This window comes from Leptonotus elevatus, chromosome 2, assembly GCF_054856555.1.
Source record: "Leptonotus elevatus isolate MCC_2025b chromosome 2, RoL_Lele_1.0, whole genome shotgun sequence".
Classification (NCBI taxonomy): Eukaryota; Metazoa; Chordata; class Actinopteri; order Syngnathiformes; family Syngnathidae; genus Leptonotus; species Leptonotus elevatus.
In genome coordinates, this window is record NC_141240.1 from 32825616 (window position 1) to 32839316 (window position 13701).

The 13701-nt window shown below is 42.7% G+C and overlaps 2 protein-coding genes across 2 annotated transcripts in view; one reads left to right on the plus strand and one right to left on the minus strand.

Moving 5' to 3' along the window:
* The window catches only part of plxnd1 (plexin D1), an 83890-nt gene extending 78770 nt beyond the window's left edge, over nucleotides 1-5120 (plus strand). The window contains exons 34-36 of the mRNA XM_086067118.1: nucleotides 3044-3184; nucleotides 3250-3324; nucleotides 4415-5120. Of these exons, the coding sequence (XP_085923244.1) occupies nucleotides 3044-3184; nucleotides 3250-3324; nucleotides 4415-4531 (333 nt within the window). The 3' untranslated portion in view covers nucleotides 4532-5120. The remainder of the gene's footprint in view (nucleotides 1-3043; nucleotides 3185-3249; nucleotides 3325-4414) is intronic.
* A 2427-nt stretch (nucleotides 5121-7547) lies between these two features.
* Nucleotides 7548-13618, minus strand: exorh (extra-ocular rhodopsin). Its single transcript, XM_086068354.1, has 5 exons — nucleotides 11394-13618; nucleotides 11155-11323; nucleotides 10333-10498; nucleotides 8502-8741; nucleotides 7548-8309 (listed from the first exon to the last, which is right to left on the minus strand). Exons 1-5 carry the CDS (start codon nucleotides 11752-11754, stop codon nucleotides 8175-8177), a joined length of 1071 nt encoding a protein of 356 aa, XP_085924480.1. The 5' UTR covers nucleotides 11755-13618; the 3' UTR covers nucleotides 7548-8174.
* Between the last annotated feature and the right edge of the window lie 83 nt (nucleotides 13619-13701).

A 13701-nucleotide genomic window follows, 5' to 3' on the forward strand; every position in this document is an offset into this window, starting at 1 on the left:
GACTAAAAGTTGACGGGATGAGGTTGACCACCTATGAAAAAACAAACAAATGCGATTGAAACTGGACTAAAACTGAGACTAATTTTAAAACTGTCTGATAAAATGAACACTAAGTCGACACTGTCTACGTACAGAATGTCGATGCCACACAGAGCAATCAATCAGACGCCAACATACGTAAGATTGGGGAGTGGGAACAAACTTTGACCTCGGCAATCCCCCGAGCCGTCAGACTGTCAGCTCCGTCTACTTCACCTTGTCTACTATCAGGCTGGCCCACTGATCCAAGGTCACAAGCACGTGTGTGTGTGTGTGAGTGCGTGTGTGTGTGCGTGTTCGTGTGTGTCTAAGCTCAATTGTGACTTCACTGTTCACAAATGTGTCTCATCCCTCCGACACTGTGACCCTGTGAACACGCTCTGCTTCCTGTCTCTCCCTGACTGGCTTCCTTCCCTGGCGGGAATCCAGCAGTCAGCAAATGATCATCCTCCTTGAATTTACTCCTTTACTCTCCTTGCACTTTTTTTTTTCATGGGGCTTCCTCAGCCAACCCACACATTATTATATATATATTTTTTTTAATATGTACTGATGTTAGGCAGAATCCCCGTACTTTAAAAACATCACTTGTCAGGAGAACCCCCCCCCCAAAAAAATGGTGTGTTCATTAATTTGTTAAACAACATTGCATCATCAAAGATGGCAAGTTATTTTCAACACTTCTGATTGTAACATTGTGTGCATCATACGTTTTTTTTTTTACAGGAAACAGGAAAAAAAATCATTAAAAAAAAATCACAAAAAAAAAAATCACCCACAATGATACTAAAAACTCAGAAAATGGTCCCCATGATGTGATATAAACTCACACACACATGTTTGTTTTACTATCTGTGTGGGGCCATCTCATTGACATAATGCATTTCCTAGCCCCTTCCCCTAACCCCAACCATCAAAAATGATGGCCTACCCCTATTCCTTACCCTAACCTCAACCATAACCCAATTCATACCTAAACTCTAAAACCAACTCTTGACCCTCAAAAAGAGGTCTAAACCTGTGGGGCCACATGGACGGGTGGGCCCCACAACTCTGTGAAATCCTGAAATGTTAGCCCCACTATGTAAAAAAACCAAGACCACACACACACACACTTGTATTTGAATCATCGTGGGGACATCTCATTGACATAATGTACTTCCTACCCCTATTCCTTACCCTAACCTCAACCATAACCCAATTCCAACCTAAACTCTAAAACCAAGTCTTGACCCTCAAAAAAGAGGTCTGAACTTTTGGGGACCACCAAAATGTCACCACAATTTCAAGTCCACCCCCACATTGATAGTTAAACCTGGAACGACAAGCGTGTATCGAAACAAAGGCAGGGTTGAAAGGGTTACTTGTAAAAATGTATTCCGATACAGTTACTAGTTATCGGTTTTAAAATGTAGTCAGTAATCGGGTAATCCAAGTATAATATTAAAGTCATGTAATTTAAGTACTTTAAATTACTTTTGGATTACTCCAATACCAAAAATGTTTTACTAATCTTTTTTTTTTTTTAATGCAGTGTATATTTTTACATATTTGTCTGGTCTTTACAGTATTATAGCTGCTTTAATATGCATACTTTTGGAATGCTGGAGGAAGCCTGAGCACCTGCAAATCAAATCCAAGAATTGAGGCAGACACGCTAACCACTTGTCCATGGCGGATGGATGGATCAATAGCACGCATACATTTTCGTAATGTGATGTCAACTACGCAAAAAAAATAAATAAAAAATAAATATTCCCGTAGGCAAAATATAGCAAATGTGCTGGCCTAGCGCGCTAGCTCTTAGCGCTCTTCCATGGTAACTAGCAGTCCGGATACGTTTGTTTGTAAATGTTTTATCAAATAAATGAATAAATCCTCAATTGAATACAACCCAAATCAGTCACCATCCATTCCCTTCCAGTCACTTTTGAAACTGACCGCACTAATGCTGCATTCAAGGAAGGTGGAAGGTCAGATCTATCCAAATTTGGATTCTCCCATTCTGACCTCAAAGCATTCGTAGCCAACGTAAACAACAAAGATGGCTGAGTCGGATCCATTTCTTTGTTGTTTTTTTTCTCGACTTTGCAACTTGGGTTTCTGAGTTCAAAGGGGCGTTCCTTTGCACACGTTCTGGTATGACGTCGGAAAAGTCCGACTTCCTCGAATGCAGCATAAAACCAACACGTGGAGCAACTCATGGCGTTCCATTGAGCGTTGCTCGTTATCCCGTGATCTACTTGACTCTGGGAAAGCTTGTTTGGCCAACAATTTTGAGAGCAGGCAAGGACTCTCTCTTCCCACATCAAAAATGCAATCCTATAAAATAATCCAGTGTTAATAAATGTTTGTTTTTATTTAAGTCTAACCGAATACACTTCCATTTTCTATATATATATAACGCCCAAAGCCAATTCTTTCCATACTCACCACACCTCCAGATTTTCTGCAAGTGGTGTACCAGCAGGGCACGCGGGGTCTGGATTAGCCACATCAAACGAAGCCATGCACCCCCCCCGTTTCCACGGAAACCCTCTTATCTGGCACGATGCACGCTCACGCAGGGGTGAGAGGTCACAGGCGGGGTTGGCAAACAGATGGGCAGACGGCAGGAAGTGACCTTGCGGACAGGAAGCGGGATGCTTCGTTATCAGAAGGACCCACTTCACGCACGCACGCACACACACACACACACACACGTCATGTTACACAAATAACGTATGACACGATTTGTGCTGTAAGCACATTTGCTGCTCCCCCCTCCCCATCCCCATCCCCTGTCCTACTTTTTCCTCCACCATCCCCTTCGTCCGTTCGCCATAGTCACCATTAAAAGTCGAATGCGCCCACAACCGACTTTGCGTTCTGCTCGAGCGAGCGCCAGCCAGGCAGCAAGTGCAGAGCGGAGCACGGCGGGAATTCCTCCGTCAAGTTGACGGACGTGACGTCCATTTGACGAAGTTGTTTGCATTGAAAGGTTGTCGTTTTTTTTTTTTTGCAGGATTCTCCCACCAACAAGCTGCTGTACGCCAAAGAAATCCCAGAGTACAAGAAGAGGGTGCAGTGCTACTACCAGCAGATCCAGGAAATGGCGCCTCTCAGCGAGCAGGAGATGAACGCTCACCTAGCCGAGGAGTCTCGGGTAAGTCGCGCCCTCGCGCGCACGTGACGCCAACCGTTTGGTCTGACGTCGAAAATCTTTTGCAGAAGTACAGAAATGAATTCAACACCAACCTGGCCTTGACGGAGATCTACAAATACGCCAAGAAATACAGAAACCAGGTAGGAGTTCCTTCGACATCGGCCGGCCCAAAAGCTGAAGCCATATTTGGACATACTGTCATGGAGACGCATCAAAACAAAACTCGCCGTCACGCTGAAAGTCGTCGTCGTAGTTAGCATGTGTTTCTCTTCAACGAGAGGCGGCCATCTTGGGGTCGTGGGAGGCCCCGAGTTATTCCGAATTGTTTTTGCAGAAAATCCCACTTAAGATCGCATGATGGAAATGAAAGCAAGGTTTTCGCCGCTTTTGAAAGCTCGGTTGCCTCATTAGCTGGCCGGTCGCCACCAGTGCTGTCACGATTGAATATTTTTAGAATAGATTAATCTAGCGATTATTCAATCGATTAATCGACTAATCGGATTCATTTTTATTTTGCATTCAATTGTATTACAAAAGCATTTTTTACCTGATTACTTATTATTAACCGGTGATTGGTGTTGATTTCGTACTTCATACTTGTATAGTGATTAAAAAAAAAAAAAAAGGGTAATTTATGTTTTTCCAAAGTAAAATGTCTTATTTTGATTACACGCAAGAAGATAATCAGTCTGAGCAAATGAGTTCATAAAGACTGCACTAAAATCTAAGGACATTTTAGTTCACAAAGATGAGACGATAATTATGATTTTGTACAATTCTGTCTCTGCTAATCTGTCACTAACACAGTTTCAAATCTGCAGCGAGCGAGTGCAACGTAACATAATTCAAACAGTTATAACGTTCAAACCATGTTAATCCGACCGCTAGCTAATGCCAGCTATCTTATTAGCTTGTAGCATGGAGTCATAATAGCCAAGTTATTTTAAATTAAAAAAAATAGCAGTTTTAGATTATATGGAAATGTTCAATATTATTTGCTGACAAAAGGGTAACATGATTGACTAAAATTATGTTTTTTTTGGACAAACAAAAAAAGACTACAATGCTCGACTTAGTCGGCTAAAAGTTGACTAAATAAAAATGGGATGAAGTTGACCAACTTTGATCCAAACTAACAAGTGTGATTGAAATTGGACTAAAACTGAGACAAAATGTCAAAACGGCTGATAAAAATTAACACATCACTTGCCGCGCTGTCGTCGCGTTCAGGTGGCGAACGCCCTGGAGTGCAACCCGACGGCGCGTCGCACTCAACTGCAGCACAAATTCGAGCAGGTGGTGGCCCTGGTGGAGGACAACATTTACGAGTGTTCCAGCGAGGCCTGAGTCTGTTTCGCCGCCATTGCCGTCGCGCCAGGAGTGAAAGGTAGCGAGGACGGCGGCCGCATCTTGAAAGGCTTCCCGACGCGCGCGGCCCGGGATGAGACTTTCGGAGAGTTAGCGGGACTTGAAGCCCCGCCGGTCTTAATGCACTGAACCTTTCCCTGAGGGAACGAGCCAATGATGCACTGCACTGTATTATAATGTCCATAGCAATATTTATAGATGTGTTGTAATGCTTTGACGTGGCCGTCCGTCCGTCCGTGCGGAGGAGACGGCGGTGATTCAAGTCGTCCGTAAAGCCTGCAACGTTCTCAGGTGTGACTCCCCACCGTCGGTGCTTTGAACTTTTTGTCCCAATGTGCTTTGCGGGTGAAGTGGAGACGAGTGCAGCGGCTCACCGGGAAGTCGTCACAACGCGATCCAAGTATTGAAGCCGTCCGCGCGTCGTTTTGGACCAAAATAGAGGGAAATGTACATTTATGACAAAATGTGACCTGCGTATTATCTCAAGGCAAATCTCGTGCCATTTGAGTGTATTTGTGATGCCAAATGATTTGTGAGAGTGGGTGAAATAAAAGTATTTAGGCTTTGATTGTGTCTGTTCCACCGTTCTTTATTCTGCCAGATGTCACAATGGCCTTTTTTTTTTGAAATAGTGGGGGAAAAAAGTGCATTATTTGATAGGCTACAAGTTTGCGCTATATTATTTATTTGGTTGTTACTAACATAACATGAGATGCATAATTTTTTTTACATTTCCAGTTTAACTCATTCACTGCCATTGACGACTATAGACGTCAAAAATTAATTTGAACAATTTATTTTAGTTTCACATTTTTTTCCACTTTTGTTAACAAGAGTATGCAAACCTAAAAAAAAAAGAAGAAAAATTATTTTTTTCTTAGTACCGGTGCCTAAAAAAAAAATAATATATATATATATATATATATATATATATATATATATATATATATATATATAGAAAAAAAGCTCAGATGACTGACAGAGCAACAGACACAGGTTGTGGCGCATTTTTGATATTTCCCTTAAAAATAAGTGGAGTGTGAATTGTTTTGTACCCAGTTTGTAGTATTTGATTACGCATTTGACTAATTGGGAGCGGAATGGAGAAGAGCAGAGACATGCACGCACACTCAAGCGACGTTACATTGAGTGATTGGAGTGCCACTGTATTGCCAATATTTAAAACGGATGACATCAAATGCAGTCAAATACAGTACTTCAAGAATATGGCATGTCATGTGAAAGCACATACAGTATAAACATAAATATATACAGTATGTACATAAATTAACATGTATACATCCCAAAATTTTGAATTAATAATAATTGAATTTTTTTTTTTTTTTTTTTTTGCTGCTTTTGCTGATGTTTGATTGTCGATTTTCATACCTGGTTGGATTGTAGACAGGCCAAGGATGCATATTATGAATAGAAAACCCCACTAAAGTGCATTTTCATACTATGGGACCTTTAAACTGGATTTTTTTTTTTTGAAAAATCAATCTCATAGTTATGTTAGCAACAACCAAACTTGTCATTACATTCGGGGTTCCTTTTAAGAGAGAGAGAGAGAAGCGAAGATGGGCAGAAGTAAGAGGAGACAGCGAGGCTTGAGGACTTACTAAAATACTTGCAGTCAACAGTCCAGAGCAACGCAGTGTGAAAGGGGTCCAAGCAGGTTCAGGGAAACGTCGGGGTCGTTACGTGATGTCCGAGTTTCTGATTGGAGGAAAGGGAACTTATAAGACAGCAGCGAGAACGGCCGTGATGGATTTATTTTTTTAATTATATTTTTGTAACTGTTTTTATTTTCACTCTTATTTATTTATTGGCTTTTTTTTGGGGGGGGGGGGGGTCCTCCATAGTAATCAAGTTACATTTCAAAGTCAATGTGTGTTACTGTATTGTAATGATGGCAAGTCACAAACATGACAGGTACGTACGTTTTGGATGGAGAACTTTACTTCATAAAATGCAAAAGCCAGCAACATCAGGCAAGACAATAAATGCAACATTCACTCACGCTACATGCAACGAAACTGATCGTTAAAGTATAATCAAAGAAAGGTGGTGGTTGAATCGCTATTCCTAACTAAAAGGCAATGACCAACAACTGTACATTATGGAACGAGTGTAATAAAAGGGCAACAATTTACAACCTGAACCGTAAGACATTCTTGGGGAGGGACGAAAGTCACGTTTTCATTGTGGACGACCAAACAAGCTGGAAATACGGCCACTAGTTTGAAAATGGGAAGGTTGTTTGTGTTTATGTCAAATTTCAAGAAACATTTGTTGTCGCAGTACGGTACTACTGAGGGAGGGAGGGGGGGGGGGGGGGGGGTTCAGCCAGGTTCGAGCTACAACCGATGCAGGAAGTGCCCTCAACACCAAAATCAATGAATAATTAAATAAATAAATACGGTTAGTGGAATGGCTTTTCGTTTTTTGAAGGTTTGGTGCCGACACCTGGAAACAATGGTCTTTGTGAGAGATGTCTGAGAAGCTGTTCGCGTGGAGGACCCCTCCCCACTCCACGGTTTCACTTGTCCACTAACCTGACACGAGGCCAAAGTAACACAAGCGCACGTTCCAGCTTGCAGGTGCTCTTCCGCGTGCTTTTAGTTTTGGAAAAGCACTCCTTGCATCCGCATCTAATCATCATACTGTTAGTAGAACTACTAAGAATCATGGGAAATGTAGTACTACTGGCCTAATGCTGCGGTTGCCGGTCACAGACACAACAGCAAACTGAAATGATGGTGTCGCGGTTTATAATTTTGAAAATCAGGTCATGTCCGTAAATGTTCTAGATCCTATTGTGCTCCTTTGGAAGTTTCACAGGTGAGGCAAGGCGACCTCTGCAAATGATGTGAAGCTTTGAGGCTCAATGATTTGAATAGTTTTTTTTTTTTTTTTTTTTACTCATGCAGGTCATGAAGACTGATGTTCATTTACCCCCCCCCCCCCCAAATGCACATTATTAGTCTAAAAGTGTAGTTTCTTGATGTTCGTATAGATTGTCAGATGTGCAGGTCATGGCAAAGGCTGAATGGAGGCACAAGGCAACTATGCTAGTATAAGCTAGTGACATTTATTTGGCGTTCGATCAACAAGCCCCCATTTTGTGGAAATATTTCTCTGGACCTGAAAAGTTGACCTGCCCTCCTGTTATGCGGGTTAAATTGACCCATTTGGAAAATCCACAACAAAAAAAAAGTGTTTTTTTTTGGCGAGCAGTGACAGTGTGCAATAGTTGACCACTAGATGTCACTATAACACAGAATGCAGCCAAAGCGCATGCATTTCCAAACACACACTACGGTGGCTCAGAGACCACACTTTGAAAGCCTTCCACCAATTCTTATTTTGCGTGAGCAAACGAGCATCTCGGCAAACATGGCAGCTGGTGTGAAACCCGGCGAGCGACGCTGACAACCGAGCGAATAAATTGGAGACAAAGGCTGGAGTGGCTAACAAGAGCGACTAGCGGGAGAAGCTATAAAGAAAGAAAAAAAGGTAGTAAAATTGCAAGAGCAAAGTTTCATTCCAGCCTGCCGGCAGTGACGATGGCTTCTGAGATGGGAAACTTGGGGGGGGGGGGGGGGGGGGGGCGGGGGGCTCAAGCGGGGGCCACCTGACTGGAGGCAATTGACAAAGTCTGAGTTTTGGAGAGAGTGGCGGCCGATGATGCGTCGTCATCATCTCCGAACGGGTTCTTGCCGCAGCACACGGTGGTGATCATGCAGTTGCGGAACTGAAGGAACAAAACAGTCACGTGAGACACCCCCGCCCTAACCCCCAGGTTTACGTGATGGCCGCCGCGTGGGGCCCGAGCGTGGACCTACAAACAAACGTCCCTTCACCGCTTGCTTACGTTTGCTTGCCGGCATTTTGCCAGCAGTGGAGATTTGTGTTAAAAAGAATTAAACGTTATATTTGCTATTACCTGCTTGTTGAGCAGGATGTAGATGACGGGGTTGTAGAGGGCGGCGCTCTTGGCGAAGAATGCGGGCGCCGTCATGAAGACGGGCCCGAATTGGGCACCCTGGTTGACGAAGATGTACCAGGCCACGCTGGCGTAGGGCAGCCAGCACACCAGGAAGGAGATCACCATCACCACCACCATGCGGGTCACCTCCTTCTCGGCCCGCTGCGTGCTTTCCGACTCCTGCTGCTGCTGCGCCGCCTGCGCGTCAACAAGTACGCAAAATGCTCGCCACCGCTTGACTCGCGGCGTTTGAATTTGTGCTTTCTACTCGTCAACCTCCGCAAATGCTGACAATGGCAAACACATGCACTAAGCACTTTTTGTCACAAGTCCTGCTTACACTTGGAACAAGAGTAGTTGAGGATGAAGGCATGAATTATGAAGGCTTAGTGGCTTATTATTCATGAGGGTGACACAGTGAGGCAGCACCCGGACGCCTCGGCTCCAAGCTGGCAAAAAGCTTTCCTGCTCTCCTCCGCTGTCCTTGAGACGAGCACTAATCGGAGGCCGGCCAAACAAGCTCGCAGATTGCCACTTAGCTTGAAAAATTGCTTCTTTTTTTTATTTTTTAAATATAAGCCTCCACAACAACACAAAGTAAAGTTGTTGTTTTTTGAATAAATACATAGAGCTAAGATTGACTTTACTTCAATGACATTTTTCCCAATGCAAAGTTCCATTGCTATAACGAGGTTCACCTTTCACGGCCTCACTGTTTCGTAAATAGTTTTTGTGCAATCTTGCATGCTTTTTTTTCCCCACTGTCGTGGACCGAGTTATTCAAATCTATCAATGTTCAAACATTGAAAGTCTTTAAAGCTGCTCAATGCAGAAAATTCTATTTCGAATCACTACTGCCTCGTGTGGCTGAAAAGTGAAACTGCACACTCCCTTCTGCCCGTACACAATATGCGCATGATGTCATATCCGTGAACATGAAATTCAAACCCGAATTGTGATCAGCTAAAGTGTTAATCTACTAATTAGAAGATGTTTGAGTCATAAATGTTCAAATAAAACAGCTAATGTATTTTGGGGAAATTTTCTACACTGAGCAGCTTTAAACGAGAGATATGTGACAAAATGTGAATGCCTGAGAAATAAATGTATAAAGTGTGTGCTGAGGGCTTTTACAGTATATATAACAAATGTCAAAATAAAACTGATTTCACCTATTGCAGGTATTTTTGAGAACATAATCCCAGGAACAGGAAATATTGCATTGCAGAAAAAAGGAAATATCACCTTAACTAATTTGCTCCCAAAAACGTTGCATTTTAAAAATTGCCATGCTCCCAAAGACGCATTTATACGTTTTTTTTATGCTAGAGCACACATAAGGCTTTTGCAGCCTCTGAACTGAAGAGAATGCATAAAGCAATGGTAGTTATTACAGAAACGGCCAGCAGGTGGCAGCAGAGTATAAGAGATCAACCAGGGCCATCTTGCAAAAAGCTAATTTACCCACAGTTCGAAACATATTTGTGAATAATGATTAAACTTAGCTATATTCTAATACTAATTGCTGCAAAAATGGAAACCGATAGAAATATACTTTTTTTTCCTGATGAAAGAACAGATTCTAATCTTTCTTTTGCTAGGTTCCATGTTTTTACAGTAATAGAACACAATATTCTGTGGGCCTTGCAAAATCTCTCAATATCCAGTAAAACAGCCAGGAGTGAAGGGGGTTGCTTCAGAGAAAATGGCTGGGAGTGAATGAGTTAATGACAATTTCAATCTTCATCATCTGTGTGTGTGTGTGCGCGCGCGTGTGCGTGTGTGTTACCGCTCTGACGGTGCACAGCAGGCGGCTGTAGCAGAAGAAAATGATGACGAGCGGGACGACGAAATGGAGGACGAACATGTAGACGACAAACGAGGCGTTGTTGATCCCCGGTTTGGGCGTGTAGTAGTCGATGCCGCACGAGCACTGCATTCCCTCGGGGATGTACCTGCGTGCGCACACGCACACGCCACTCGGGGCCTCAGCACAATGGACACAATGACGAGGTTATAAAAAATATATATATTAAAAAATCCACAATAATAGTTTGTTTTGATTGCTAATGAATCCAACAATAATTCATTGAGCAATTATTGCTTGATTTGATAATTTCCATTACATGTCATGAAATAAAGCAGTTGTAGATTGCGCACTCGGGCTTCTTCCCATATTCCAAAACATGCACGTTCGCACCGCTGAAGACTCCAAATTGTCTGTTTGTCTCCATATAAGTATATTTCATATTATTGCAAGTAAGCCGCTGTAACTCTATAACTTTACTGTAAGAACTAGAAGCTGTATTTAAATGCACATTGTACCTAAATAGTTCGTAAACTGTTTAAAAATATTCAATGCAATGATTAAAAAAATAATAATAATTGCCACTGTACCATTATGTACAATTGGAAGGATTAATTGAGTAATTCTTACACGTACCACTAGAGGGAGCCTGTGTGCCACTACACAACCCCTGACGAAGAGTTTTGAATGAAGCTCACCTGTTTTTGGAATGCGGAAGGAAGCAGGAGAAAGTCCCCGTTGACATTCACGCCACAAAATTCAGAACCGGAACGTTTACATCGGAGCGTGGAAAAAAAAACATACCGCGACCATCCGAGCAGGGGAGGCAATGCGCAGGTCAAAGCCATGATCCAGGTGAGCGCCAGCCCGCAGATGGCGTGCTTCTCCCCAAAGCGGAAGTTGCTCATCGGTTTGCACACCACCACGTAGCGCTCGATGGCCAAAACCACCAGCGACCACAAGGCCACCTCTCCTACAACACAACAGCAGCGACACGTGATGACACGCCACCACAACGCGCCAACACGTCAACGCGTCCCGACCTCCGAGAGTGGCGAAGAATCCTTCCACGTTGCAGCCGGCGACGCCCAACTTGAAGTAGCCGTGCAGGGAGGTGTAGAGCGTGACGGTGAAGCCCCCGAGTACCATGAAGAGGTCGGCCACGGCCAGGTTGAGCAACAGGTAGTTGAGGGGCGTCCTCAGCTTCTTGTGCTCGAGCGTCACGTAGAGCGTCAGGAAGTTGATGGGGAAGGTGGTGACGATGAGGAAGAGCATGTACGCCGCCACCAGCGAGTACTTCCAAGGCTCGGCCAGGTAGTACTGCGGGTACTCGAAGGGGCTGCGCACCAGCCCCGTCTTGTTGGACATGGGCACGTAAAAGTTGGGGCCTTCGGTGCCGTTCATGGCGAGACGCCGTGGTATTTTTCCGGAACGCGGGGTGAGCGAGCCAAAGGGCGAAGCCGAGCTCTAAGGGCCCCCCCTCGAGGCGTCGCGCCGCCTTTTAACGCCACGCGCGGATTAGGGATGAGTGCAAAAAAAAAGAAGAAGAAGGAATTAGTGCAATCCTCGCTCCAGCGGAGATGAAAAGATGCCGGCAACCATTTGTGATGCGTTCAAGAGCAGCTCGAGAAAACAGGTTACATTTTATCCATCCATCCATTTTCTTAACCACTTGTCCTCACAAGGGTCGCAGGGGTTACATTTTAGAGTTGTCAAAATTAATCAACACAATCCATTATCAAATTAATTGACAACTATTTTAACTCTTTTACTGCCACACGTTATTTTAAAAAAAAAAAAAAAAAAAAACGACAGTTCCAGCCGATTTCGAGCATTTTAACTCGCCTTTCAAGGCAATATTGTGTGCTCTGACTACATACACATGGTTGGCACATGAAAGATCGCGTTCCATTCTTTTATTATAAAAAAAAAAAGAAGAAGTAAGTTTCTACTTTATTCCATTCTTTAGTAATCACCATTTGAAAATAGGGAATTTGAGTGACATTGAGCGAAAATTGAAAAGATAAGGAGAAAATAGGCTTTTTGTGAAAAGATACATTTTCTGCACAACCGTGACTTTGACACAAATATTTTTGTTTAGTGACGCTATGTGAATTAGATTTAATGTGACAAAGGCTTTCTTGAAAACGTTCTATTTCATCAGATTGGTCATGTTTCAGTGTAATTCCATACTCTTGGGAGCCCGTTGAAAAGAGAGACAATGCTGCCATCTGCTGGTCATAGTTAGTGGGTGTTTTGAGATTTTACAACCACAATGACAAGGCAGCGCTGCACAAGACGTTCCACTGCCCATTGACAATAAAAACCCATAGTAAACGTCAATTAACGTTTTTGGCGACATTCATTTGGATTTTAGTATACGTCATTAAACGTTTTTGGTGGTAAAAGAGTTCATAATCGAGTAATCATTTAGAGGCATTGTTTAACTTAAAATTGTCCAATTCTTCATTTTCAGCCTCTCAACAGTAATTATTCTCTGATTTCTATAATCCTTCATCAAAGTAGACTGAATATCTTTTGTTTTTAATTGAAATAACATATTTGTAAATATTTGCTTTTACTTTGGAAAACAATGACCATCACTGAATCAGATTAAAAAATGTTGGTGAGTACATCATTTCCTTCGTCACTAAAAACAATAGTCAATAAACAATCATAACTGGTTAATAAACAGTCATTGGGGAAAACTGGTTTTGTAATACACTTTGATGTGAAATAAAATTGGGGGGGCCCACAGAGGGGTCAAAGTCAGAAAATGTGTGGTTCACCTTCACGCCCAACTATGCATCCCCATGTGTAGGCGTGAAATTTGTTTGTATTGTATTTGACGTGTGTCGAATAAAAATTACAAAAAATATGTAGGTGTGAAATTTTAGAGCCCAGTTTGAGAAGCCCACACATAGGTTTTCTCACAAAACTTTATTATTAACCGCTCATTTTTCATAAATCCAATACTCGACTTCATGCCGATCTGATCGGCAGGATCGGAATCGGATGTTATTTTGAATTTGATACAAAATCCGTGATTGGGCAGTAATGGATTTGTTTGTCCGATCGAATCAACAATGCATCATATTAAATGTTTATCAGGAATTTTCACCCCCAAAAAATCCCCCATATATTTCAATTGGTATCAATTATACGTCGTATTTCGCTATACGTTGGCCAGGCCAGTCGCTTTCCCCCACAAATAGCGCCGGCCGACTGTAGACTACTTTTATCAAACTCGATCACTGATCAGCCTTCTTTTCCCCGCCTTGCTTTCAATGCATTTTTTTTTCCATTTGTTGTGCTTTTATGCTGGGATATATCTTGATTTTCATCTTTTCA